The sequence below is a fragment of the Tenebrio molitor genome, chromosome 7 (assembly GCF_963966145.1).
Source record: "Tenebrio molitor chromosome 7, icTenMoli1.1, whole genome shotgun sequence".
NCBI classification, from domain to species: Eukaryota; Metazoa; Arthropoda; class Insecta; order Coleoptera; family Tenebrionidae; genus Tenebrio; species Tenebrio molitor.
The window spans coordinates 7,772,025-7,797,694 of record NC_091052.1 but is presented as its reverse complement, the minus strand read 5'-3'; the positions used below and the strand labels follow the sequence as shown (position 1 = coordinate 7,797,694).

The window sequence follows — 25,670 nt, the reverse complement described above, 5'->3', positions numbered from 1 at the left end:
TGGACAAAGATTTGTAGATGTTTCGCAAATATCATGGTTTTTATGGCAAAGATATACCTAAAAAAATGTTTTCATTCAAATATAAAAACCGATACGGCTTTTTTTTTTACAAATTGGTCAATATTTAAATAGGAAAATAAATCTGTATAATGTCGACTAACATGTTGGTAGCATCTGTAGTTTAACACTTTGATCTTTGACATTTGCATCGATCAAAAATTGTGTTCGCTATCGCTAGTCGGCCTCGAATAAAAATTGATTTTTTTTAAGTTACTGAGGGAACGGAAAGCGTATCGTATGTTTTCAAAATGTGTGGCGGTTTTACGTGTTCAAAAAATGCATTAATTGCATTAAACGTCTTGTATATTGTAAGTAGAAATCAAATGCATGGGGCACTTCCGTATTTCCCAATACTTTCTTGTAGATAGTCGCCTTTATCCTAATTGGAGTAGCTGTATATGGCCGTGCGGCTTCTTTGGTCACAAATTTACCGATAGTAGGAGGAATTCTAGCATGTGGTATCATTCTGATACTAATTTCAGCCCTAGGGCTCCTCGGGGCTGTCAAACACCACCAAGTGATGCTTTTCTTCGTATCCTTAAAAAATCCATCGCAAACAAAGAAAGTTATTGCATTTCCTGTGACGTCAAATTAATTGTGGGTGTTACAAACCACAAATTGCTTCCTGCGTTATTTTCTTAACAAACGTTTAGTACATGGTTATCTTGTTTTTGCTGTTTCTTATCCAATTTTCGGTGGCTTGCGCTTGTTTGGGCGTTAATATCGCCCAACAAGAGCAACTGGCAGAGCAAGGATGGAGCAGGGTAGGTAACAATACCCGCATGGAGGTACAAGAGGTCTTCACTTGTTGTGGATTTGATGACACAATTGACAAGTCAATTCCACATCCTAGTTGTGAAAATATCTACATGAGATGCTGTCCCAATCCAAATGATAAAGACTGTGTTTGCCGACCTTGTATGAAGAAATTACAAGACACCATCAATTACGCGTTCAAATTGTGTGGGTGGATTGGACTCTTCTTCAGTTTAACTGAGGTAAGTCGCGTCATCTCACAATTGTCTTTTTGCAAGTATGTATATGAAATTTAAAAAAACAGGTAATTTTGTAAGAACTGATTTATTATATGGCGAGAGCAGCGGAAAAAATTAAAGAAAAAACAACATAGCAGTCTGGGTCATCCAAATACAGTTTTTAATTTATTTACTTTATTGCAGTTAGTTAATAATATCAGATTAAGATATTTGGCAAAAATGCGTGGGTTTGTTTGACAAATGATGTCACAAATTTATTAAAGCGTTTTTCCGTTGTTGTTGAGTAGATGTTTATCTTTTATTGGCATAAAATAAGTCAGTTATCACCTTTGTAAATATACAGTAATGGTAATGGTTTTGGTGCATGTTTCAGTTTATGGGAGTTCTACTAACAGTGCGGTACCGCAATCAGAAAGATCCTCGAGCTAACCCTAGCGCTTTTCTTTAGTCATTTAACAATCAACATTAGGGTGGGTGGATCCTAACATAATGATTATCCTACATCACTCGCTGTTTACGTCACGGCAAACGTTAAATTTCCGTTGTATTTTTGTTTGTAGATCGCAGGTTTAGTTCTCACAAGAAGATACCGTAATTTAACAGATCCCGACGAGAAGCTAGCCACAGCAATTTTTCCTCGCCATAATTTTACATACTAATCTAGTCACGATCGTGCAAATTTTAATGATTGTAAATTTTATTGATCTACGCCATACCAAAGACAAGTATCATTTATATATTCCGTTTTTAATAAAGGCTGCGGTTATTATGCCATTTGTGATCATTTTTTGTACGTTTTTTCACGTAATTTTACTTGCGTAAGGGTTTTTCTATCATTTTACTGTAATTTTGTAACTAGTCTTCAGATACATAATCGATGTTCTTCAGCGGTTCATATATTCCGTGTTCTAATAATTCATTCATTCAACTATAAACAACACATTTCCAGACCAGTGTGCCATCGTGGATTCAGTTTAAATTAAATTTACACCAAAGTGTATTTAAATAAAAGTTGAATCCCGGTGGCCCAACTGGTCCATTAATTATCTAGAGATTAGTTCTAACTGTGGAACCAGTGTTTCAAGGCTGTTACTAGGAGCATATATTTTAATAAGAAAATATTCCTATATGTGTCTCTAAGTTAGATCAAATGTATAACTAATTAGTAAAATGTACGAACAATATATCATTTCATATCGGTTTTCTCTACCTCCGGGATTTGTGTTCTCGGAGGACGAAAATCGTTCAATTTCTCATCAAAGCCAGTTGTGTATTTGTGTAATTTCACCACAAGGCGTGTGATCACTGACAATTTTCATAGGTTCTGTTTGTTTAGAGATTGTAAATAATTGATGTGCCTTGTAATTCTAAAACTGAATTGTGGACAAAACGGGCAGAAGGATTTGTTCAACTTTCCGTTCATATTTACCACCCCAAAGACGTCATATTTAATCAATGTACCTACTAGCCTACTGTTAAATTACTCTTGCGCAACTGGCCCAAATCATTAGTAATCATCATGTACAAAATCATTTTTTGTGAGTAGTACAGGTTGTTGTAACGATATGTACAATATACAGTAAATATTTTAGTGAATATTTGCTCAGTGCATGAATTGCTCATTCAGCTCTTTCCTATCTTGTTTTAATGATTTTTTATTTATTTCTTTTTTCCCACCAATGATTTATAGCTTAAACTTGTAGTCGCTAAATAATACCTAAATAAATTATGTGATCCAAGAATTGGTTTTTCATTGATGAGAGAAACTCGAGACCTGACAAACTAGCAAGCAAAAACAAACATCGAAGGTGATAAGATGATAATTGTGATTAAAAAAAGGCTGATAATAAGAAAATACTTAATAAAATTTATTGGTGTTATCAATACTTACATGAGAGACAAAAAAGAGAAAACATAAAAAAGCAAAAGTACACTAGCAAACAATTGTCATTTTTTATTCGACACTGTCAAAATTTGAGAATTTTCTCCTGTGTGAACGGATTTTGATAAATGTCACAACTTGTCAAAACGAAACGTCAAGCTAATTTTAAAGATTTTAAGCGATTTGAAGCCTTTAAGGGGCTCATCGAACAAAAAAACGTATTCAACTCGTTCGTGTGTAAATTACTGAGCGTTTTAAAAGCTCACGAGTGCCAAAAAAGGCCCAATTTCCACACGAACTCGTTAAATAAACTACTATTATGAGTATTATGTACGGTCGATGGACAAATAAAACTGGGACACTTAAAATTTGATCTATGTAAATCAGAGTATCGAATTGTCAATATATTTGTCAGTGTCTATATAATATGTCATACCAAAGTTAACCTATTTGTGATAAAGCCGTAATTAAACGATGCAAATTTGTAAATTTTGACTTATGTGATTGTCATTTTTGTCCCAGTTTTATTTGTCCATCGACTGTACATCAGTTATAAATGTCTTTGAAACAAAAATCGTTTTCAAGAAATTCATTTACAGAATAAATTATTTAAAATTGTAAATATTTCTTCAGCGTATTTAAAATAATAGGAGGAAAATTTCTATATCTGGTTGGTAACAAGTTAATAAAATTTTATGAAATAATAGTTGGTATCTCTGGTTGGTACCAGAAAATCTTGTAAGCTTGTCAATTTTTGTATTATGTTACGAGTACGATTTAAGTTTTTGAGATTGTTCACTATTTTGAAATAAATGTGCTGTTTTGAGAACCAATAAACTTGGCAAAATAATGTAGTACTTACCTAATGTTTGTATTTTTTATAAAAATACGGATTCGAATTTTTTGTGTTCGATAGGCGTTACCGCTTTTTAGAGGCGTGTACGAGTGTAGACCAAAAAAAGGAGAAGGGTGTTAACGAAGTGAAAGAATGGTTTCATAATTGCAAGTATATATTATATACAATATACAAATAATACATAAGTATCATCGATGAACGTTGGACCAAGTCATGGCATTCGTTATAAGAGACAAGACAATAATAATCTACGGTAACATACAATAAATATTTACGACCTACGACCAGCTTCTAGAGCTTAGTAAAAAGGCACATGATGTGGGAAATGTTTGTAGAATTTGCTGTTTTCTTGGTGTCCCAACAGACTGTGTTGATCAATACCATTATTAACGCCGTAAACAGCGCCGCTTCCACCGTATTTCTTCTCTCCGAATTTACCTTCTCCGGCGTTGCTGTTGTCAATGAGGTGCTCATTATCGAAGTGAGTTTGTTTCTTGTGAGCGCCCTCGGCAAATTCTCCATTTTCGTGACCACCCTTGAAGTTTGAGGCTCCCTTCTCGCCGAAGCTTCCGCTCTCACCGTTGAAGTTGATTTTGCCGCCTTCGTCATTCTCTTCGTCATAGAATTCTTCGGTTTTGCCGTTTTCGTCCTTATGGTGGGAGCTCTTGAAACCCTTGATGACATGACCTTTCTTGTGTCCCTTTTTCTCGTTGAACTGTCCACCCTGTTTACCTGTTAGATCAAGTTTTAATCGTGAACATTTCAAACTAACAACCAATTACCTTCTTTGTTGAAGTGTTGTCCTCCGTAGTAGGCCTTACCGTCTTCGGCGAGTTTCTTACCACCGGAAGCGTCATTGAAGTAGCCTGATTCTCCCTTGTTGTTCTTGGCGAGGGCAAGACCTTTAGAGAAGCCTTCTTTTCCTTGATTGAACTCTTCACCCTTCTTGCCTGAGGCCTTCTCGAATGCTTCGTCGTTCAATTTTTTGTTTTCTCCGCTGTAGATATTTTTGTCGACGAATTCGCCGCCGTAGCCGTGATGGAGCATAGGTCCTCCGATGAAGGCGCCACCTCCGCCGCCCATCATCCCAGCACCTCCGATAAGACCGGCACCGCCCATTCCAGCACCTCCGATGAGGCCGCCCCCGCCGATGAATTTCGCAGCACCCATTCCTCCGTAGCCCATTCCGCCGCCTCCCATTCCAACTCCGCCGTATCCCATACCTCCCATGCCACCGCCAACTCCTCCGATGCCGACGCCGCCACCGCCGACCATACCCATCTCGGCTGGGTAGTAGCCGCCCTCGACGACATGGTATCCACGCAATGGGATGGTGGAGGCGGCAGTTTTCATCATATCTTCAGTTTCGTAGCGGTACTTGTAGACAGGTTTGCGGGCAGCTAGATCGTCCTGGCACAGGACTGCGACGGACAAACTTAGCAGGACGAATAACTTGCCCATTGTATTTGGTTATTTGACTAAACGATGCAAAGAACGTTTCTGACTGATCGAGGTACCTCGGGCCGTATATATAGTAAAATTATTTAAAGCGTGAAGATTTGCTTGATTGATTTTCTTAGTTTGTCTTGTGGAATTTTAGCGGCTCCAGGGGTGGGGAAACCGCTGCGGTGCGACCTTAGGTGTTGGGATTGTCTGATTGTGTTGTCAATTCGACAACCTTGATTCAGATTATTAGCTTGACTCACGGGAAGTATACTTTGGTTTCGTGATATCGTAATTAATTACGTAGCAAATGACATTAACCGTACGTCCGTTGAGTAGCTTAAGTAGTTTAATAAGAAATAAGCATGATAATTAATTAATCGATTCGTTTCAGGTGTTACGGGGTTTTAACCTTTTTTGGCTCGAGTAAGACGATCCCAACATAGTTTTTAACATCAGAAATAGGTCCATAAGTGTACCAATTAAAGACACACTCAAACAATAGCACTGGTACGGTGTGGTGACCGGAATTAGCCAATAAAAAAAATCTGCTTTGTGGAAAATAGGAACCGCAAAAATTGCGTCTGCGGAAACGCCAAGAGTGTTCAGTAGACTTTGAAATTCGTAAGAAATTGCAGATTCGGTCGAGGAACGTCCTAGAACAGGTCGTCTGATAATTACCACCCACAGAGAAAATCGTTACTACACAATTTAGACAATGCAGCGTAGCTCCGCAGTGTTCTATCACGAAATAAGAAAGCTGCAAATTTCACAAAATTATATTTCTTCGGTGTCTGACAGGAGCTTTCAAGCACTTCGCAGCGCTACACATTTTGTCATTTTCCTGTCAAAAATCTTGAACAGATTGTTTGCTTTTCTGTATCACCAGGATAGACGCTCGAGTGAAGCTATCACCTATTGTGCACGATCGATCATCCTTGCAGTACATAAGTTCAAATTCTGTCAGGATCATTGCTCCCGAATAAATGTTTGTCTCTTCCTTTCTGCTTTGACGAGTGTGGGGTTTCAGTGAACTGTAGCAATTGTAAAGAAGGCGATCGCACAGCGACTGTTAATTGCAAATGAAAAAGCTATTGGTTAATTTAAATTGTCTACATCAGAGGAATATTACGGAGTTTGTTGTTTATGATTCGCCAATCAGATAACCGTAATAGAAAAATTCAGTCTGGTAAACAAGGTAGAATAATGTTATGCCATTATTTGCGTGATTTTTTTCGCAGCAAACCATTACTTGCATTAAATGCTGTAAACAATATTTGTTCGATTTTCGTGCGAAAAAAATTTCGACTACGCGGAAAGTAACGGCAAGAGGTGGTCTGCGTGTGAACAGGCGCCCATAAGCCGATCCTGCAACAGGATAACGCATCCGATTGGGCGCCCTCACTCTGCGTCGGTCGATCCTGGAACTGCCAAGTGACGCACCCTTTCTCTTAGTTCTTAGTGTTTTTAGTGATGTTTCAGTTATTTTAAGGAAACGATTTTTTAACTAAACCTATCCTTGTACATAGTGTTACATTTAGTGTTCAAATTATCCTCGACGATGTCTGTTTCGGACGAAGAACGAGATGAGTAAGTTTGCATCGTGTCTCGATATCTTATCTTTGCAACAATACAGGCATATTGTTATATCGATTGAAAAGCCGAAACAGGTGTTCCGAATTTTCAGGAGATCTGAAATTAATTCGCTCCATTTTTTCCTGATCGATGTCTTCACGGTTGTTGCGTTCGGTGGTCACGGCCGAAGAGGTAATTAGAAGGGACAAGGACTATCTCGGTGAATTCATAAATTTAATTTTTTACTACGAAATCGCTCGATTAGTCGCCGGGTTAAGGAAAAAACTCTTACATAATGAAGCGAGAAACCTATTGTGAGTTGCGGCGATGATTTTTTTCAACCGGAAATCACCTGTTTCGCCTGTTAGCACGCGCCCTTTTTACGATAAGACCCTGAGGCGCACCCTTTACGCATAATTACCATGACAACGCATACTAGCACAAACACAAGAAGACCTCGATTTATATTTCATGTGTAAGAATTCAACCCTGGGGTGGAGATTCAGGCTCGAATTCGACCCTGCAGGGGAAACCCCACGATCCTATCCTAAGTGTTGTAGGTTGCGGGAAATAGCACGATACGAAGCCCTGGTTGCGTGAATGTTTTTGTTTATTTTAGATTAGAGATAAACAAGCAAAGCGAAAAAATATAATTTGGTGATAAATTGGGGAATTATTTATCGTAAAAAAAAAACACATTTTTGCGCGTCGGCATGAGTGATACGTGCTTGACTCCAGCTGACCACAAACCACAAATGATTTTGTTTCTCTATTCTGCAGATACCTAATTAGCCTTTGCCTCACACACAAAATACAGCAGTCGTGGTGCTCTCTAATAGAACATAATGTTTCATTATTTAATGTCAACTCTTACTAAGTATATAAAATGCAATTTCATAATCGTTTGCAATACCTTACCTTATGCTTTTTAATTAATAATAGGTATTTTCGTTGGCTGCATGTTTTATAAAATTTCATATCCTCGTAATGGAATAGTGTTGTGAGATTTTCATCTAAATACAAATGGAGCAACACTTATATAAAGATATGTATCATCAAAGCATTCGCACTTTATCAAACTACTAACCTTTCTTATCATCAGCTAAGATTTTTGAAAAGTGTGGAGCGGCAGAAAAGAATTAAAAAAATAAGTAGATTATTTGTTCGTCGTTGTGCCAAAAACCACTACCTTTTATGCATTGGTTGACTTTCAGTTTGTCCAAAAACCTATCGACTAGGATTTAGAAAATTGGAAATTTTTCATTACATAAATAGAGGTTTAATTTGATTGAAATTGCAGAGCTTACGACAATCCACAAATTACAATAAAAGATTCTACAAAAGACGTAGACAAGTATTCATTGATTTGGCAAACATTTTACCGCAGCAATTTCCGAATAAAATTTGAGATGGATCATTTCAATACGATATTTCGAAAATTGGTTCAAGTTTAAGCTTGCTCCGTCACATATTTTCTGGTTAATCAAGTTGAAATCAATTTCTGAATTTTGATTTTTTTGTTTAAATAGGTACATATTTTCTATCGAATTTTGCTTTAAACATTTACACGTAGGCATAAAATTTCATTAGAACCAACTTTTTCCTGTAACGTCTTCCATATTATGTAACACAAACTCCATTTTCGATTTTTTTAATTGTTATACATATTTGACGTGTATTGGAAGTCCGATGATAATTTTTTTCAGTCTAATTTTTAGTCTTAAAAGCATTAAAATTTTAGCTAATGAATAAAAATAATCCTTTATGTCTAGTGCTTACTTTTGGATAAGCACTTCATACATTGAATAGACTTATGAAGTAAGTGTTTATTGTTCTGTGACGTGTGTTCAAAAATATTTGTGGTAAAGGGACCTTAGTGCTCCCTTTTGTTTCTGTTAATGTATGGCGTAACTTCATCAGCTGTCAAATATTTCGTGAAACAAAGAGTGTAGAACGAAAAAGTGGAAGTCGACGACCAGCAATACAAATTCCAGTAACCGACGAATGAGTTAGGGAAGTAATATAAAATGAACCGAAAGTTTCAATTTGTCATTTATCACAACAAATGCATCTGAGCTAAAAAGGCGACCTACGTTTGGAGAAAGGAGAGAAAAGCACCGCCTGCTTGACCACAATTTATTTGAATATTTGTTACGTTGATATTTCTAATTTCAAAGACCAATTTTTGCTGTTAATGGAGAAAATATAGTCGCTAGTCGAAGGGATGATAGAAGATGATAATCGATAAGCTAGAGGTGCAGAACAAAGATTAATTCTTTTGTTTTTAATTTGGGCCTGTTGCAACAATTGCTTTATGGTTTAAGGAATCAAGGCACAGCTAAGTAATAAGGAATAATATACGACAATATGTGCCCCAAAACAAAAGTGTAATTTAAAATTTAAAGTATCTTCAAGCTTCATCTGATCCTCAGCAAAAACAAAAATTTTTTGGGGGAATCTCAAGAATAAAATTATTAGAACACTTTTCTTAAAGTCCTGACCTAACACCTTGTTATTTATTTGTGTTTCCTATATTAAAAGAGAAGATTTAGTATGCGATTTTCATGTTTCCCTCAAGCCGTCGAAACTTTTATTAACCTTGTTTCTGAAGTTACCCTCTCAGTAATGGATCTATAAACTTAAAAAATAAATCAAAAGATGACATGTTAACAGAGACGAGGCTTACCAATTACTCAAGGATACCAACCCACTAAATTTACTTCATTTATAGTCACTTAATATTGGGGAAGAAATTACTTCATGTTGAAGTAAATTTTGTAGACTAAATTAACGTCGTAACTCGACATAACTCGTTATAGCAAGATGATGATCTAAAATGTTCATCTTAACTGGTTCAAAACTTATTTGAAACTAAAAAGAAAAATGTGCGTTGCCCTTCAAATTCTCCTGATTTAACTCCAGCTAAAAATATGTACCAACCTAGTTATTAATAGCTTAATTAAACGCCAAATTTACAACAGTTTACGTCAATTCTTTGAAGTGAAAAATACTCGAAAAATGATTGATGAACATACTAGGGATTCAGTTAAGTTTGTGTCGAAACATTAATTTAGTTGCTATATCTATACCTTCATATTTGTTGACGCCGATTTCCTTAAATATTTTTCCAAACTCCAGTAGAAAAAAATCATGTGTGCAATACATAGGAAATCATTTTTTCCCTACACGACATGTTTTTGACCTGGACTATCGCCTTGATTAAAATTCCATGCCTAATACGGAAAAAAATTGCACAAATAACTATTACAGTATTTTTGTTTTGGTTTTCCTCTTTTGTCATTTATATTTCAGTAAACGCTGTTCAAAAATCACAAAACACAAAGGTTTTTGCAAATTATCTGTCACTGTGATAAGTAATAGGAAATGCCATGAAAAATGTATGTTATATTGCACCACAATGGTTTTTTGATTTTTGAACAGCGTTTGAGCGTAATGTGTGTAAATGTTTTGCCTTATTTATACCTATTACCAATTACTGAGTTCCTACAAACACAACTCAAACTTTTATTCGTAAATTTATAGAAAAAGGCAACTCCCAACAATCTAACAACAATTTAAAAATTTATAAAAAGCAATTTTCACACATTTGACATACATACAAAATGTCAGTAATACCGTTTTCTTGGAAATAATTAATTAATTTAGTCCCCATTTACAGTAGCTCTCATTACGTGTACCTACGCTTTTTTTTTAATAGAAGTGTACAAATGCATATAAAAATAATTTCAACAGTTCCGGTGTGTATAAATTTAAAGTGGTTGGCTTTTTGTACGAACGGATCTAGGACAATAAAATTGTATATCTTGACTCATTACCCCACGTCTGACATGTGCTGTTATTGTTCCATTATCAACTGCAAATTTTCGTTTGATCCCTTGTTAACACGTATCTATTGCTTATCAACTACATGAATTTTGTAATAAATCATTACCTAACTGATAAAGGACGTTTAATTTAAAATGTAAGGCTTTAGAACTTTAGATAATTATCCACTATTATTTGTTTTGTGTCTAATGTAGCGCTTTTATCTATTTTTATTTAGAAATATATGTGTAAATCAATCACTTATCAAATTTATTTTATAAACAAAAATAAGTACCTACTTACGCAATATCAATAAAAAAATAACCCTTTTCTAAAGTCAAGCTTCATTCTGAAAGAGGGCCATTATCTTACTAAGTACTTCAAACGTGCTCAACAAGAATCTATTTTTCACACTAGTAATCTACAGATACAAATCTTATTGTAATTTATTATAGTGATTAGTGAATATTACACTTAAGATAAAATTAAAATTGAAGTTGTTATAGAAATTTAAAAAATTTCCAAGATAGAGGTAGAGTCAGGAGAAAATAGTTAGGATGCTAAAAAATAAACACTCGGTGTGATAATATTGACACGAGATCAACAACCCCTGTAACAGAAATAGATTCTGCTCGTTACTTGAAAAGCCACTTGCGTCCGAAACGGTGTAATAAAAATTAGTTCTCAGCCAAAGTTCGTCAGACTTGAAAGAAATGTAAAACGTAATTGTGAAATTGCACTTGTAATAAATTGACGGTCATGGTCTGTGAAGTGCACGCAATTTCGAAGACGCGATCGTCTGGTACTGTTGAAGAGCCAGATGTTCCTCTACCAGAAACTGATGGTAATAGAACATTACACTTCACGTTATCTAAGCGTCTGTCTCTGCCAGTGTTAAATTAACAGTGCAGACAGCTGGTATCTCCCGCCAGATAAATATTGAACATGTTCTAATTGATAATAATGCTACCTCGTCTCATTCAAGAACCACATTACATAACAACACTCTGGTGGAGTGCACCGACAATATCGCGTACGTGTGTTTGCACAATGAAATCAGAAAAGACACATTTATTTACGACCCAGGGAAAATTGTTCAACAATTACACTAGATTCCCAGTACCTACTGAGCAGAAATCCGTGACCTCGGAGTGCGAGAGCGGCTCCTTGATAATTCCCTTCGGGTCATAGATTTTCCAAAAAGCTGAAGTTTGTAAGACGTTATCAACTGTGCGACCTTCTGTCCAACCGTATTTTATTTTATCGTGGACCACCAGTAGTGCTGCGGCTGCTGCGGTGAATGTGTGTCCTCTTGGAGTCCATCAAGCATGCAGGAGAATTGCAACAATAAGGGAAGAGATGAAGACCACGACAATTTCTATCATTACAGCGACTACGACGAGTGTGAAGGAAACGAGAATGGTGGTGCATATCAATGCAAGAAGTGCAACGTAGCCCAATTCAGGTAGCTAATACCGGTGAAGTGTTAATTGCAATAATCTGCGACTTGTTAGCTGTTAACACCGTTTGAAATATGTATTTTTTTAATAATCAGATCCTTGAATGGTATTTGCATAAATCGCGTTGTTTACCCATAACAAAGCTCCGTGTGAAAGTTATTATATCCAAAGGACAACAAACGCGAGGCTTTGATCGATGTATCATGTTTGCAGAAGGGTAGACCTACATTTAATCTAAAACAAACAATAGCTCCAGACCTTTATTCATGGCTCTATTATTTCAGATATCCTGATGGAACCGTGCGGTTGCGGAATCCACATATTGAACTGATGGATCAGGATATTCTCTATCACTTGGCATTAGGCAGCGAATCTCATGATTTAGTCGAAATGTTTGGTGACGTAAAAGTAAGTAGTTCCTGGTTTTAATTTAAAAGTCGTTAAAACAGGAAGAAATAAAAGACCAGACTTGTCATAATTTTTGTACAAAATGCAAAGAATTTTTGTAGGCGACCTTGCAATTTTATACTAGGTGTGCAACCTTTTTTAATACGCTTTTCGTCATCAATTTAATTGGGATGTTTTCGTTTTATAACTTGTCCGACATTCGCAGTATCGATGCAAGATTATCACCACGATAAGATGATTTACTTTTAATTCCATCACTGTGTTAGCTGGACCACACCTATGAAAAACGGGTCATTCTTGTTATCTATTCTAGGTCACACTTAATGTAATATCTTCCTTGTTGCTCTTCACCCTGAGCGATTTTATCCAATGTTGACCTTCACGTTGCTGCAAATATATCACAATGTTTGAACTTCAATTGACAAATAGATTCAAACTAAACAAAGTTAACTTTTATCATAATAAATAAAGCACATCGCAAACAAATTCAATTTAGTAGTTTTGGTCAGAAAGGGTGGGACCTGGAAGGGCTAGAATGAAGGGAAACTTAGATAATTGTGTTTGACAGTTCATCTGTATGGGAGGCACTCCGAAGCGAATGGAATCTTTCGCCTATTACATAATGAAGGAAATTGGTCACAAACTACCGACTGGGACGACTCTTCAAGACATCAGTCAATATTCCTACCGGTACAGCATGTACAAAGTCGGCCCAGTCTTGTCTGTCAGCGTAAGCTTATACAGTTTAGTCAAAAGCAGATAATTTAGCCGCAATTCCAGCACGGAATGGGAGTGCCATCGATCGGAATCCTCTTGCACGAAGTAATTAAACTGATGTACCACGCCAAAGCGAAAGACCCGATTTTCTTCCGGATCGGGACGTGCGGCGGGATCGGCCTCGAGGGAGGCACCGTCGTCATCTCGGACGACGCCGTCGACGAAATGGGCAACCACTACTACGAAGTGGTGAGTAGAGCGCGTCTTGTGCAGCTGCGGCTAGTACCACCCACCTCTGTGCGCAGCCAATGTTGGGAAAGCCGGTCCGAAGACCCGCCAAGCTGGACAGACGCTTGGTCAGAGAGCTGAGAGCTCTCGCCGACCCCGAGGACCCTTACGAGACTACAACCGGGACGACAATGTGCGCGAACGACTTCTACGAAGGTAAGTAGGTGTAAAACGTGCACTTCCTCCAAATCCAAATTCAGGCCAAGGCAGGACGGATGGGGCTTTCTGCGACTACACCGAGGCCGAGAAGATGACGTATTTGACCCAGCTGCAGAGCAACGGCGTCAAGAACATCGAAATGGAGGTGGTGCCCTTCGCGGCGTTGACGCACCACGCCGGGATCAAAGCGGCGGTGGTGTGCGTCACGCTGCTGGACAGGATGAAGGGGGATCAGGTGGGCGTGCTCTAGGTTGGTGGCGGCCGTTGACGGTGTCGTTTCAGGTGTGCGCCCCCAAAGAGGTGATGAACGAGTGGCAGATAAGGCCACAGAAGCTCGTCGGGAGGTACATCAAGCGCTATCTCCAGACGAAGGGGAGAATTTCTTTCGACGGACACGGTTCCATGGCGGTCAAGAGTCCGAGGCGATTCAAGCTGGTCCAGCAGGAATCCGAGACATTCGACTAGATCGTTCGACACGGCGCACACTTGTATACTCCAAAGTTTCTTAAATCAGAAGGCGTCTGCTGTGCGTGAAATCGAGGATAGTGAGATTTGACATCTTAATTTTTTTATGTATCATTACGTAAGTCACAATAGTGTAGGGGTACAGGACGGCGCGAGCTTTTCGGCTGTGGTACTCGTGAAACAGTCGACGTGAAGTACTTCAGACGCACACTATTCCTGCACCGTTACATTATGTAGTTTTAGGGAACATTATTGTTGTTCGTATTTGTAATAAAATGAACCGTTAAGCACAGTCTGTACTTCATCTTAAAAATTATCCGGGAATATGCTGGAAATGATGGTTGATTGGAATTTGATCTATCTTGTATTTCATACTAAACATATCAGAGTCAAGACTCGTGAAATAATTTTTTTGAAAAACTTCCCAAATTTAACGCATATTTGACCAGAAAATTTTACCACTACGCGGCTTTGCATTTAAATGTTATATAATACCTTCCTAAAGTTGGTATTTACGATTAGCAATTTGCGACTTATTAAGCATGGTGTATTAATGTTGTGACGTTGTAGCTATATACTGGACAATACATTTGTTACAATTTACACGTTCTATGGTAGACAACGACGTAGTCATGTGATTAAAAATCTGCCTAATTTGTTGGTTACATACATCGTTATTGTTGAATTTGCTCACAATTGTAGGGGTTGTTCGTATGAAAATTTTATATAAACAAACTTGTGAAAATACAACTTCTCTGTATAGGCTTCTTCTGTCACCACCGGCTCTTCAAACTTTTGGGTAATTACCGATAAGTGCTATTTTGTTCATAGTGATTCCCTTATTGTTGAAGATCGATGTACATCCTAGTGTAGTCTGTTGTATGTCGCCTATAAACAATAAAATATTTGCCAGTTGACGTCCGCCTTTCATTTTCCCCCAACTACATTTTCTACATTACAGAAATAAAAAAACTAGCGCTCTGTCAGAGCAATTCGAGATCAGCAGACAGATCACAATTTATATCTGAATGGTCACTCCTTCCCTCGGCGGCAAATTTGCAGAATTTAATCTTACGTCTACGCTACGCTGATTTCGCATTTTTTAAGTTGGCAGCTTGTTGATTTTAGCTGGGAAAATACGCTGATAATATCTGATAATTGACTTATAAAATTGACGAGTACACATTCTGGTTATCAGTAGTGGAGAGTATTCTGTGCATCGAGTTTAAAAATGAGTAAACGCAAGAGCGAAGAACACGATAACTTTTATCATTACGATGACCGCGATTACGAGTGCAAGAAACCAAACTGCAATGTTACCAAGTTCAGGTCTGTGAAATTTCTTCCCAATATTGTATTCTAATATCTTTTGCCTTTTGTTCTTTGATTTTTAATATAATATAATAACTATTCTTTCAATTTTGAATCTATCAAAATATACATCTACATAACTACCAGGTGATTACAAAGGTTGGGACTATTTTTGGTTGGTAATATTTTTGAAATATTGCTTTGGCAAAGCTTGCGTTTAAATCAAGACACTGGCGTGCACAAACGTCTTTTTTTTTCAATCACTTACTATGGCTTTGCTTTTATTTGTTAAAACATGCAGCTTACCTAATACATAAGTGCGTACGCCTATGTCTATTGTCAAACATGAAATTGTCAATAGAATTACGACCATTTGCATTGCCAACATATGAAATATGAAAAAACGTCAACTTTTTATAATCAATTGGTATTAATAAAATGCAGTAATAAACAATAAACATGTTTTCTTTCAACTTTCCCGTTAAATACATAGCGGGAAAGTGTCTACATCCGATTTGGTTACTTTACAGAAATCCCGACGGAACCTTGCGGTTAAGGAATCCCCACATTAAAAAATTACGTGATGGCGATTTTCTTTACCATTTGGCATTAGGAACTAAAAGTCACAATCTTGAGGAAATGTTTGGTGATGTAAAGGTAAAAGGCTTTTGGTTTTGTTCTTTCCTCTTTTTATTGTATTTATTTTTAAAGTAGGTATTTCAAATATTTTCACAGTAAGACAAAAAAATCAAGAAATACTTGCGTAATTACTTTATTATGCACAGTGACTATCACGGCCTTGAAAAATACAGAAATAAGTGCACTTTTTATGCAAAGTGCATCCTTAAAGATTTCGACCTTGAATGGGCAATAAATAAAACATTTAACTCCAAGAAATTGGTTCTCCAATGCGCTTTATAATAATAATCAAACCACAATTCCTTCTACTGTTTTAAAGAATATTTTTCTAGTTCGTTTGCATGGGCGGCACCGCTAAAAGAATGGAAACTCTCGCTAACTACATCATGAAAGAAATTGGCTACAAACTGCCCACAGGATCGACTCTGCAAGACCTCACTTCAAGTTCACTTCGCTTTGCCATGTACAAAGTCGGTCCAGTGCTTTGCGTCAGCGTAAGACGCTTAATAATCGAAAACTGCACATATAAAATAATTTCACGCAAAATTCTAGCACGGTATGGGAATCCCCTCGATCTCGATTTTACTCCACGAAATAATCAAGCTGGTGCACCACGCGAAGGCAAAAGACCCGATCTTCTTCAGAGTCGGTACTTGCGGAGGCATCGGTTTGAAAGGAGGAGACGTTATCGTTTCCGACAGTGTTATCGACGAACTGGGTAATCCCTATTACCAACAGGTAAGCAAATAGTGCTTGGTGGAGTGTTGCTAACACAATATGTGCAGCCAGTGTGCGGAAAACTTGTGAAGAAACCGGCGATTTTGGACAAAAATTTGGCACAGGAGTTGAAGAGTCTGTCGGAGCTTGATGACGGATTCGAGGTGGTCAATGGGACAACGATGGCCGCCAATTGTTTCTACGAAGGTAAGAACTAATTCGTCAACAAGACAGGAGTTAAAGAGTTGTTCAGGACAAGGGAGGACGGATGGGGCTTTCTGTGAGTACACGGAAGAGGACAAAATGGAGTACTTGAAGATGTTGCACGAGAAGGGGGTTAGGAATATTGAAATGGAAGGTACAGTGTTTGCTGCGCATACCTACCACGCTGGAATTAAATCAGCTGTGGTGAATGTAGCTTTACTAAATCGACTAGAAGGGGATCAGGTTTGAGTCGAGTCCTGACAGTTGAGTTGATCATGACGGGGTTGTTTTTAGGTTACCACTCCAAAAGAAGTGATGATGGAGTGGCAGAATCATCCTCAGATCATCGTAACTAGGTATATTAAGCGGCATTTGCAAAATTCGTCTACGAATGGAATATAGCACAAAATTGTTCTAGTTGCAATAAAACTACACTTGTAGCACTTATATAAATACATGGAAACCGATCGCTTTTTGTTGGATTTTATTATTATTAGAAAAAGTAGCTAGTCTAGAATCACAGATAATTTAATTGGTTGGGTGTTATTCACGCGGAATTGGAGTTCTTCGATTTGGTCAGTTTGTTGAACATCATCTTGGTTAACAAAATACTGGGTGATTCAATCAACACCGATATAATTCCCGCTAGGAAAAACGTCGACATTACCACTCCCTGTGATGTCACACCCTGGAAATTTTCAATACAGTTTTGTCCCCTCTCGGGAGTCAAATGCTTACAAAGGATGCCTTTGAAGCGTTGAGGCTGCTGTTAGATCCCATGTAAATCATGTTGGCCAGAAGGGGATTTAACAAATATGCACAGTACGTCAAGCGACTCAAAGGAATCCAACCCGGGAAAGAGAGGAATTTCTCTAACGCTCCTGCAAAGGCGACAACAATTACAAAGGAATTTGAGGGAGTGTCGCATCTTGTGCTGCTAAACAGTTCAATTTGTTCGTTGGTAGCTTACTTGCGTTTCCTGTACAACATGCAATGACCAACCATCCTAAACCAATCCCCCAGAGAGTTCGCGAAACTCCCATGTACACGGCTGAAAACTCCACCGACAAGTTTCTAGTGTACAGAGTAAACAAAATCCATAAGTTTAACAGAGGGAAAAGAGTCCACAAAATGAGTCGCGTTCTCTGCAAAAAAATTACAATGCACATTTCTAAGCGTGGTTCTAGTACTGACCTCCTTGAGTACTAGTTTTCTTTGCAGTCTCACGACAAAAATGTAAGCAGTTATGACTCCTACTAAGTAGGGTCCAATTCGGTGCCAAGGCAAGTCGTAGATGGCGTCAAGTTCTGTAAGTTGTTCGTCCATACTAAAAAAAAACAACAGTCAAGAGAAATTTATGTGTGGGAAGAGAATACAGACGTTGGAATGTATCTGATGCTGTACGATTTGTAAGTGGTGGACAAAATGCTTCCTATTATCAAGAGAATCGTTATCACTGCTGAGGTTTTAAATTTGCTAAAATTCAGATAGAGTACTGTCAAGAGTGAGATTGTTAAGTACTTACATGGTGGACAAAAGAAGTAAAAACGTAACTACGGCAAAGAATTGTGTGTCAACAGACAAGTACCATGACCAACTGAGACACATCTCAGTCCTGGGGAACAAGTTGTTGATGTACAACAAGTTCCTCCACCAGTACTTTGGACAAGTGACGTCGTTATGTTCACTGGAGTAGAGTACCGAACTTTGGCGGTAATACGTGTACATCACGTCTGTCAATAAAATGATGAAGACATACGGTGGTGTCAGCCTGAAACGAGACATTTAAAAATAATTCTGAGAATCATTTGAACGGACCTCAGAAATCGATTGGCAAACATCATAAAGAACTGCGCCACCTTCCTTGCATAACTGTCTTGTCTCTGCGCCGCTTCACTGCTCTTCCGCGACTTGAAGAACAAATACGCCACCAAGAAGCCACTACAACACTCGGTTAAACCAGAAACGGGGAGAGAACGAATCATACCTGAGAAACAAATAAGTGTCGACGCAATAAGTCGAGTTGCTGAGTATCTGCGCGAAGATGTCTTCGGAGAGTCGATAGGCGGTGGGAACGTTGGTCAGATAATCCGACTGGTAGAACACGGCGTGTACCATGATGACCCACAGCATCCCAAAAAATTTTAGTCCGTGTATGATTGTCACAGAATCGGATGGCAAATCGGTCTTGACGAGATTCTTCACGTTCGAGTATAGAGAAAAGCATTTGATGATTTCACCAACGGTGCTAGTGTCGTCGCCTTCTGCCGACGAATTCGACACGAGTTCCACCTCAGACACTGAAATTTCCGCATCAATTGTGTCGATTTTATTGAACCTGAGAAGTACGAGTACCATTGGTCGCGCATTGTTTTCCAGTGATGTTGCCTCTGTGACCCATAATGAGATTCTTCTCGCGGTTGTGCTTCCTCACGTCGTAGCACGTGCCAACAATTGCCAGAACTACTACCAGCGACAGTATCGTCCTATTGAATTGTCTTTTATTACGAGAGCTTTCCGAATCGTCACAACTTACAACAAAACGATTGTTTTTGGCAGTTTCAGTAACCACAGACCTGCAGGCTGCAAGGACCTCACTAACGCCAGATTCAAATCTAAGTCGTACAAATTTTGAGCGGTTAAATATTTACTGTTTAAGTAACGTGTCAGGAGAAGACTTAAGTCGTGGGTTGAACATGACTTTGGAGCGCAAAGTCCGAGCTGAATTGTAAACTATAAAAAATACAAGTGTGACAATATTAGACAACTAAATATTTTTCAAATTGGTCACATGTTGCAATGGCAAGAAGCAAACATTCTTACATAATAGTTGTATGCACTGTACTAACGCCATCAAATTCCCTGGGAGGTAACGATGTTACGATGCAGTGTCCACTGTGTATACCGGGTGAGATAAGTTTTATCGTCAGTGGGAAAATATCCACATCTATTATATCCCAAGTGCAAAATTTTTTATCGGAAATTTTTTTGATAATGAACGAAAACATCCATAAATGAGGTCAGAAGACCAATTATTAGCAAATAAGAGCACGAGACGAAGTCGAGGGCTTTTATTTTATAATAATTGGTCTTCTGACCGAATAATTTATGGATGTTTAGCAAAAAAATTTCCGATATTAAAATCTTGCACGGGGGGTATACAGCTGATTATTTCCTGAATAGAATGAAACCAAAGGCATTATTTCCAATCCAATCCAAAATAATTTATTAAAAAAAAAAAAAATCAGGTACCGACATTTTTTATCAGATTATTGCACAGTGTGCATTTTAGATTTGATTTGATTGGTCAATATTTGTCACGCAATTGGTTGCTAAACACATGAACGAAATAATCAATTTAAAATTCTCAAAAAATTTGAAAATTTTTAATAAAACAGGTAAAGACTTTGTTTTAATTCAATAACTGCTACATTAATCTACATAATTTTTCACTGAGAGTCCTTTCAAACATTTAGAAAAAATTTGGTGTCATTGAAATCATGAAAACATCACCGGTTTTTGAAATAAATGGAATTTGACATTAAAGGGTAAAATTTAGCGATGATTTATTATTAAATTGGGTGGTCAGTTCCACAAAAGAAGTTGACGTAGGTTATTTATGATACCGTTTAGGGACTTAAGAATTATTAGAAAAGTGGTCAACAGATGTTTCCCAACAATGAGATATTTATTTATGACACTGTAGTTGTAAATCTTGGTCATTTTTCGCTCTTAATGTTAAAATTGGAATAATTCAAAAACGAATACTTTCTTTTGATTTTGATGAATTTCGTAAATGTGTTCTTTGAATTAACTGTGAATTATGAGCGTGTGCGAAAAACATTTTTTTTTGTTCAAAATCGATTTTTTAAATTTTAAGGCTCTGAATTAAATGGTAAGTGAAAATTGATTACACACATTTGAAGTCTTATATCAAGGGAATGTAACCCTAAAGTTTCTTAATTTTTACTAATTTTTTAATAGGGTTAATCGTGCTGACGATAAAACTTATCTCACCCGGTACATTCTTTGAGTTCTAATTTAGTTCATTGTACGATTTATGTCTGAGTCTTCAAGTGTTGTAAGAATTGGTACACGATGAATTTAAAACAAATGCAATGGAATTGGTGTTCGAGTTAAATTGGCGAGGCGCGGTCTGAAGCCTTTCAACAATAATATTTAGTAATAGACTGTAATAAACGGGTGAGTCTGAAATAAGGGCAAATCAGATTTACCAAATCAATTATATAACGTGATTGCATCGCAATATCACACAAGACTGCGTTATACAACCCATTAAAATAATCACCATACTTTCCTCGCCGATAACTTTCACATAACAGGGACAAAATTTGTAAGTTCAAGTTCAGCGAGCTCACCTCCAGCGGAAGCTGTGTGTGGTGTTGCATCGTGCTGTTGTGCTCGATGTGGGCGACGAAGAAGCCCAGATCGAAGGGAGGAAAATCATGAGGAGTGGAGTCTGGATGTTTCACCACTTCGTAGCTGATTTCGAAGGGTCTGGTGTTGGACAAGTCTTCACATTGGGCGTACGAACCCAGCCATAAATTGTTGCCGTAGAAAAAACCCGGGCCCGGACTACCGCTAGCATCCACAGCTGCAAGAGATGAATTAGATAATGTCCTGTGGCCCGGTTTCTCAAAATTAGATAATCTGAGGTTCGTATGAACGAGTGAAAGTTTTACAACAGTATCGTTCGATTACGATGTGTGATTACCAGTGACACAGTTTTCCACCAAAACAATAATTTCTCAAATAACGGGGTCACTAATTATTGCGGAAATTGTAATGGTCAAATGTAAATGGCTGAAGAATTCGAATTGCGTGGAATTTTGCAAGAGCGGCGACACGAATCGAAGTGTAATTGGGCTAATTGTATTATGAAGACAACTGGGGGTGTTAGAACATTGGCTTAATAGAATTGTTTTAATGTCAGCTTGTGTCATTAATTACACACGAAATCCGAGAATTTGTAAAAGTCACAAAGCAAAAAGTGTTTTCTCATATGACAGAAATGCCACAGAATTATGTAACAGAAATGGAATAATTGTTTTAGTCATCATTGAGGTGCAATATTTACACAGTGAATGAGAAGATCTTGATGACTAAATGATCACACTTATATTTTTTTTGTTCGACACTGTCGGAATTTGAGAATTTTCTCCTGTGTGAACGGATTTTGATAAATTTGACAACTTGTCGAAACGAAACGTCAAGCTAATTTTAAAGATTTTTAGCGATTTGGAGCCTTTAAGAGGCTCGTCGAACAAAAAAACGTTGTATTCAACTCGTTCTTGTGTAATTTGGGCTTTTTTTGGCACTCGTGGACCTTTAAAACTCTCGTTTCACTCGAGTTTTAAACTGGTCCACTCATACCAAAAAAAGCCAAAATTACACACGAACTCGTTAAATAAATAACTATTTTCAGCATCGAAAATTAAACAGTTGAGCTATGAAATTGTAACGGCAGAAGCGTCCAAAAACAAGAGTAATTTGATTTGATTTAATTTTACGTGATTTAAAAAGCACTTTGTGCGTACCTTTCAGTGCCCAGGGATGGTGAGTTTCTACAGATTTAAACAAATGGAACAATTCCTGGTGGCAGAGGGATGAATTCGCGTCCTCCTGTGTTAAGTAAGACACCCCGTACAGTACCGACTGTGCCATAAGCGGCTCGTCGAAACCATAAACTTGCACCAAAACGTTCACCACAAGAACCAATTTAGCAAACATTGTCAGTTTGAATCATTTGACTCGAGTGTGTTCGGATCAAAAGTTCAAAAATTATTGGGGGAAAGCCGGCTCGTTTGTAAATTCTTATAAGATGAACGTAATGTGTACCAGAAGGAGCTAGTGGGGAATAACGTCCCCCATGAGTGGGGCCACATCGCTATAAAAGCGTGAACAGTACCTACTCTTGAAAGGTATTTAAAAAAAAATAACATTTGGGATTTGGGTAAAGGAGCGTTTTGATTTTTCTGTTTAAAATGTGTAAGGTCGTTCGTGTCGTTGTTGTTATTGCCTCTTATGGCATTTCTCTTGCGGTCCGGGATGTTATCTAAGAAGAGGTGAAAGTATCCGCCAAATTCAAACTAACCTGTTCGGTTGCAGAACGAGATTTTATGTAATGCATCAGCTGCGCGTGGTGTTCAAATATGCGACAATTTTCCACTTTTTTTCATATATCCTGTGATTTGAACTTGTGGCATAAGTAAAGACTTTGGTAAGCTGAATACATTCACTCGAATTTATCATGAAAAAAAAGTGTGACTTGAGTTCTTCCTTGCGGATATTAGGTCCTACTTCGGACTGAAACTTAATTTTTAATTAAGAAGGTTATTTGGCGGAAAAAGCAGACTAGATGTTAATTTCGATCCCGGGCACGAAAAATTGCTGGGGCTTAGTTGTGTGCGGTAAAAATCGCATTAAAGTATTTCATTTAAAAATTAATTAAAAGCAAACATAAAATGAGCAAAAAAGAAAACTCTGCCGTGCCGCGTAATTGATTTATTGATAAAGTATTAAACGATTACAAAGCCTTAAGGAAAGTCTTACACACTTACACACTGAAGCATTTTTTTAGTTTACATCTGTATTTACTTTCTAACTATCTTTGCTCTGTTATCACGATTGAATTGTTTGTATTGAATGCAAATCCAATAGATCGTAGAAGAAAAAGCACAAATTTTGGTATAACGTAAATTTGTGTTATCAAGGTCAATATTTAAACACAAATTTTCATTGAAAGCAAATAAAAAAATCTTGACACTTTCAATTTTTAACTTTTTACGAAAAATACAGAACTTTGAAACAGCAAAGATATGTACAAGTGCTTGGTTATCTTCTGTATAATGTTATGATTGAGTCATGATGTTATAGGTTACGTCAACATCTTGCAACGGGAAAAAGAGATAATTTTTTTACAAAGTGTAAAACAATATGACCTAAATACACCTTATTGTTGTACCAATCGTGTATTGCACTAATGGATTATTCATGTGCAGGAGTAAACATGTAGAAATATTCTATAGATTATTTCCTTGTTTTATTTCTCACTGATAAAACAATCTGCAGATTTAAGATGAAAATGGAACTTCTGTACTTCTTCTCAGAATTGAAGACCTCGTGGCGAAAAAGGGATAACTCCATTTTAGACTAAAATAATTTTCATGCTTTGTGATATCTAATAAATTATTGTGTACTGGTTGGTACAAAAACGACGCAAATCCATTCGAAATAAACAAATTTAGAGATCTTTTTGTTTTTATACTCCAAATTCCAGTACTGTTTGAAGCAAAAAAGAGGCAACTTTGGATTTGGTTAATCATAAATACATAGTCTTATGTATTTTCTATTTACATAAGTTTTATGTGAAATAGATTATCAATAAATTAAACCAATTTAATATTAATTTTCTTTGTTCTAAAAAGTAAACTCAAATATGAAATTCTTTTTTGGGAAAAAATCGATATTTTTTTTCTTAATTTTACAAGGAAATGAAAAATTATTTTTTAAATAAAATATATTTTTTTATTTTGCACCTTTAACACAGCCAGTATAACACTCAAACGGGTTTCGAAAAGGAGTTCTTTTCGATACCGGTTTTAGGAACATTTACTTAATTTTTTTAATTTTGGCAGTACTACACTTCACGATACTTTAAATTCAAAACTTACAATTGTTCGTCTAGTTACCAGTGTCACCAACCCTTTATATTTGCCAAATTAATTGTCCTAGCATTATGTTTTGAACTTATTTTTAATTTAAAATGGGGACAAAATAGAAAAAATATTGTATTACACTCGTTTTATAAGCCATTTTGTCGCACTTGTTTGCTTTATAGTTTATAGCACCCCTCGCTGCGCTTCATCGTGCTCTAATAAACGCGTACGACAAAATGGTGTTTTATAAAACTCGTAGGAATAATAAATTACTATTTTTCTATTTTGCACCTTTAACACAGTCATTATTAGAGCGCGGATTTCTAGCTATTACGCTTTACATAATAATTAATAGCAAGAAGAAAGTAATTAGAAATAAACATGAATCGTGACAAAAACAGCCATTTAATATAAAGTTTTTTATGCTTATTTTGCTTTTTTTGAGTTTTCATGCTTATTTTATGTTTTATGCTTTTTTTTTGCTTTTTTGTAGCTTTTATGCCAATTTCTGGCATTTTTGTTCGTTTTATAATTCATTTTGCTTTTACGCTTTTTATATGATATGAATCACAAGAAATAAGAATACTTAAAAGGTCCTTTTTTTGTCGGTGTTTTACAACGTAATACTTAAAAATCTAGGCCGTGTATTCCTGGAAACGGCGACCCGAGACTTCCACGGCCTACGCCCGAATGGCGATTTGGCGAATTGTCATATAAGGCACAAAAACAACAACCTATTTTGATCCAAGACGCGGTAAAGACGTAAAAGTGAGACCATTCTGTCTCACAAAATCGACAGATAAAGTACGGTGTTGTTTAGTTACTTTAAATTGGGTGTCTGTGTTTTGGTTTAACTTTGTATATCTATCTACTATAGCAATGCCTAAAATTAAGCCACCAATAGAAGAATATATAAAAAACTTTCCGGAACTCAAGTTTGAAAATAATAAAATATTTTGTAGAGCCTGTATTAAAATGGTAAGTCTT

At 37.0% G+C, this 25,670-nt stretch overlaps 5 protein-coding genes across 8 annotated transcripts; 3 read left to right on the top strand and 2 right to left on the bottom strand.

Annotated features, from left to right (window-relative positions):
* The first annotated feature begins 176 nt into the window (after window positions 1-176).
* Window positions 177-2,797, top strand: Tsp97E (Tetraspanin 97E). 3 transcript variants are annotated; one of them, XM_069053375.1, is made up of 5 exons: window positions 177-368; window positions 425-592; window positions 714-1,058; window positions 1,429-1,525; window positions 1,616-2,797. In XM_069053375.1, exons 1-4 carry the CDS (start codon window positions 309-311, stop codon window positions 1,501-1,503), a joined length of 648 nt encoding a protein of 215 aa, XP_068909476.1. In that variant the 5' UTR covers window positions 177-308; the 3' UTR covers window positions 1,504-1,525; window positions 1,616-2,797. The 3 variants fall into 3 exon arrangements, with proteins under 3 accessions (XP_068909476.1, XP_068909473.1, XP_068909475.1); XM_069053372.1 differs by lacking the exon at window positions 1,429-1,525 and having other exon boundaries at window positions 178-368; XM_069053374.1 differs by having other exon boundaries at window positions 178-368; window positions 1,429-2,797.
* Window positions 2,798-3,929: 1,132 nt separating this feature from the next.
* On the bottom strand, window positions 3,930-5,314 carry LOC138134603 (uncharacterized). Its single transcript, XM_069052957.1, has 2 exons — window positions 4,576-5,314; window positions 3,930-4,525 (listed from the first exon to the last, which is right to left on the bottom strand). The coding sequence occupies exons 1-2, from the start codon at window positions 5,252-5,254 to the stop codon at window positions 4,092-4,094; spliced, it is 1,113 nt and encodes a 370-aa protein (XP_068909058.1). The 5' UTR covers window positions 5,255-5,314; the 3' UTR covers window positions 3,930-4,091.
* A 1,325-nt stretch (window positions 5,315-6,639) lies between these two features.
* Window positions 6,640-15,050, top strand: LOC138134602 (uridine phosphorylase 1-like). 2 transcript variants are annotated; one of them, XM_069052956.1, is made up of 7 exons: window positions 6,640-6,826; window positions 12,381-12,504; window positions 13,073-13,234; window positions 13,285-13,470; window positions 13,527-13,665; window positions 13,710-13,903; window positions 13,951-15,050. In XM_069052956.1, exons 1-7 carry the CDS (start codon window positions 6,798-6,800, stop codon window positions 14,131-14,133), a joined length of 1,017 nt encoding a protein of 338 aa, XP_068909057.1. In that variant the 5' UTR covers window positions 6,640-6,797; the 3' UTR covers window positions 14,134-15,050. The 2 variants fall into 2 exon arrangements, with proteins under 2 accessions (XP_068909057.1, XP_068909056.1); XM_069052955.1 differs by lacking the exon at window positions 6,640-6,826 and adding an exon at window positions 11,315-12,101.
* Window positions 15,051-15,300: 250 nt separating this feature from the next.
* Window positions 15,301-17,477, top strand: LOC138134601 (uridine phosphorylase 1-like). Its single transcript, XM_069052954.1, has 7 exons — window positions 15,301-15,462; window positions 15,975-16,101; window positions 16,416-16,577; window positions 16,636-16,821; window positions 16,869-17,007; window positions 17,054-17,247; window positions 17,299-17,477. The coding sequence occupies exons 1-7, from the start codon at window positions 15,365-15,367 to the stop codon at window positions 17,404-17,406; spliced, it is 1,014 nt and encodes a 337-aa protein (XP_068909055.1). The 5' UTR covers window positions 15,301-15,364; the 3' UTR covers window positions 17,407-17,477.
* Window positions 17,472-22,825, bottom strand: LOC138134600 (nose resistant to fluoxetine protein 6-like). The gene is made up of 12 exons (XM_069052953.1): window positions 22,563-22,825; window positions 21,384-21,619; window positions 19,541-19,737; window positions 19,360-19,490; window positions 18,992-19,304; window positions 18,823-18,945; window positions 18,530-18,775; window positions 18,385-18,480; window positions 18,199-18,331; window positions 17,975-18,149; window positions 17,743-17,885; window positions 17,472-17,692 (listed from the first exon to the last, which is right to left on the bottom strand). The coding sequence occupies exons 1-12, from the start codon at window positions 22,753-22,755 to the stop codon at window positions 17,552-17,554; spliced, it is 2,127 nt and encodes a 708-aa protein (XP_068909054.1). The 5' UTR covers window positions 22,756-22,825; the 3' UTR covers window positions 17,472-17,551.
* Window positions 22,826-25,670: the final 2,845 nt, after the last annotated feature.

Coding starts and splice junctions, on each gene's coding strand:
- Tsp97E (XM_069053372.1), top strand. CDS start 309: ATGTGTGGCGGTTTTACGTGTTCAAAAAATGCATTAATTGCATTAAAC. Junction 369..424: donor CATTAAACGTCTTGTATATT/GTAAGTAGAAAT, acceptor ACTTTCTTGTAG/ATAGTCGCCTTTATCCTAAT. Junction 593..713: donor ACCAAGTGATGCTTTTCTTC/GTATCCTTAAAA, acceptor ACAAACGTTTAG/TACATGGTTATCTTGTTTTT.
- LOC138134603 (XM_069052957.1), bottom strand. CDS start 5,254: ATGGGCAAGTTATTCGTCCTGCTAAGTTTGTCCGTCGCAGTCCTGTGC. Junction 4,526..4,575: donor ACAACACTTCAACAAAGAAG/GTAATTGGTTGT, acceptor TTGATCTAACAG/GTAAACAGGGTGGACAGTTC.
- LOC138134602 (XM_069052955.1), top strand. CDS start 11,965: ATGCAGGAGAATTGCAACAATAAGGGAAGAGATGAAGACCACGACAAT. Junction 12,102..12,380: donor TGCAACGTAGCCCAATTCAG/GTAGCTAATACC, acceptor CTATTATTTCAG/ATATCCTGATGGAACCGTGC. Junction 13,235..13,284: donor GCCCAGTCTTGTCTGTCAGC/GTAAGCTTATAC, acceptor CCGCAATTCCAG/CACGGAATGGGAGTGCCATC.
- LOC138134601 (XM_069052954.1), top strand. CDS start 15,365: ATGAGTAAACGCAAGAGCGAAGAACACGATAACTTTTATCATTACGAT. Junction 16,102..16,415: donor AAATGTTTGGTGATGTAAAG/GTAAAAGGCTTT, acceptor ATATTTTTCTAG/TTCGTTTGCATGGGCGGCAC. Junction 16,822..16,868: donor GTAATCCCTATTACCAACAG/GTAAGCAAATAG, acceptor CAATATGTGCAG/CCAGTGTGCGGAAAACTTGT.
- LOC138134600 (XM_069052953.1), bottom strand. CDS start 22,755: ATGTTTGCTAAATTGGTTCTTGTGGTGAACGTTTTGGTGCAAGTTTAT. Junction 18,481..18,529: donor TTACTTCTTTTGTCCACCAT/GTAAGTACTTAA, acceptor TCTGAATTTTAG/CAAATTTAAAACCTCAGCAG. Junction 18,332..18,384: donor AGCATCAGATACATTCCAAC/GTCTGTATTCTC, acceptor GTTTTTTTTTAG/TATGGACGAACAACTTACAG.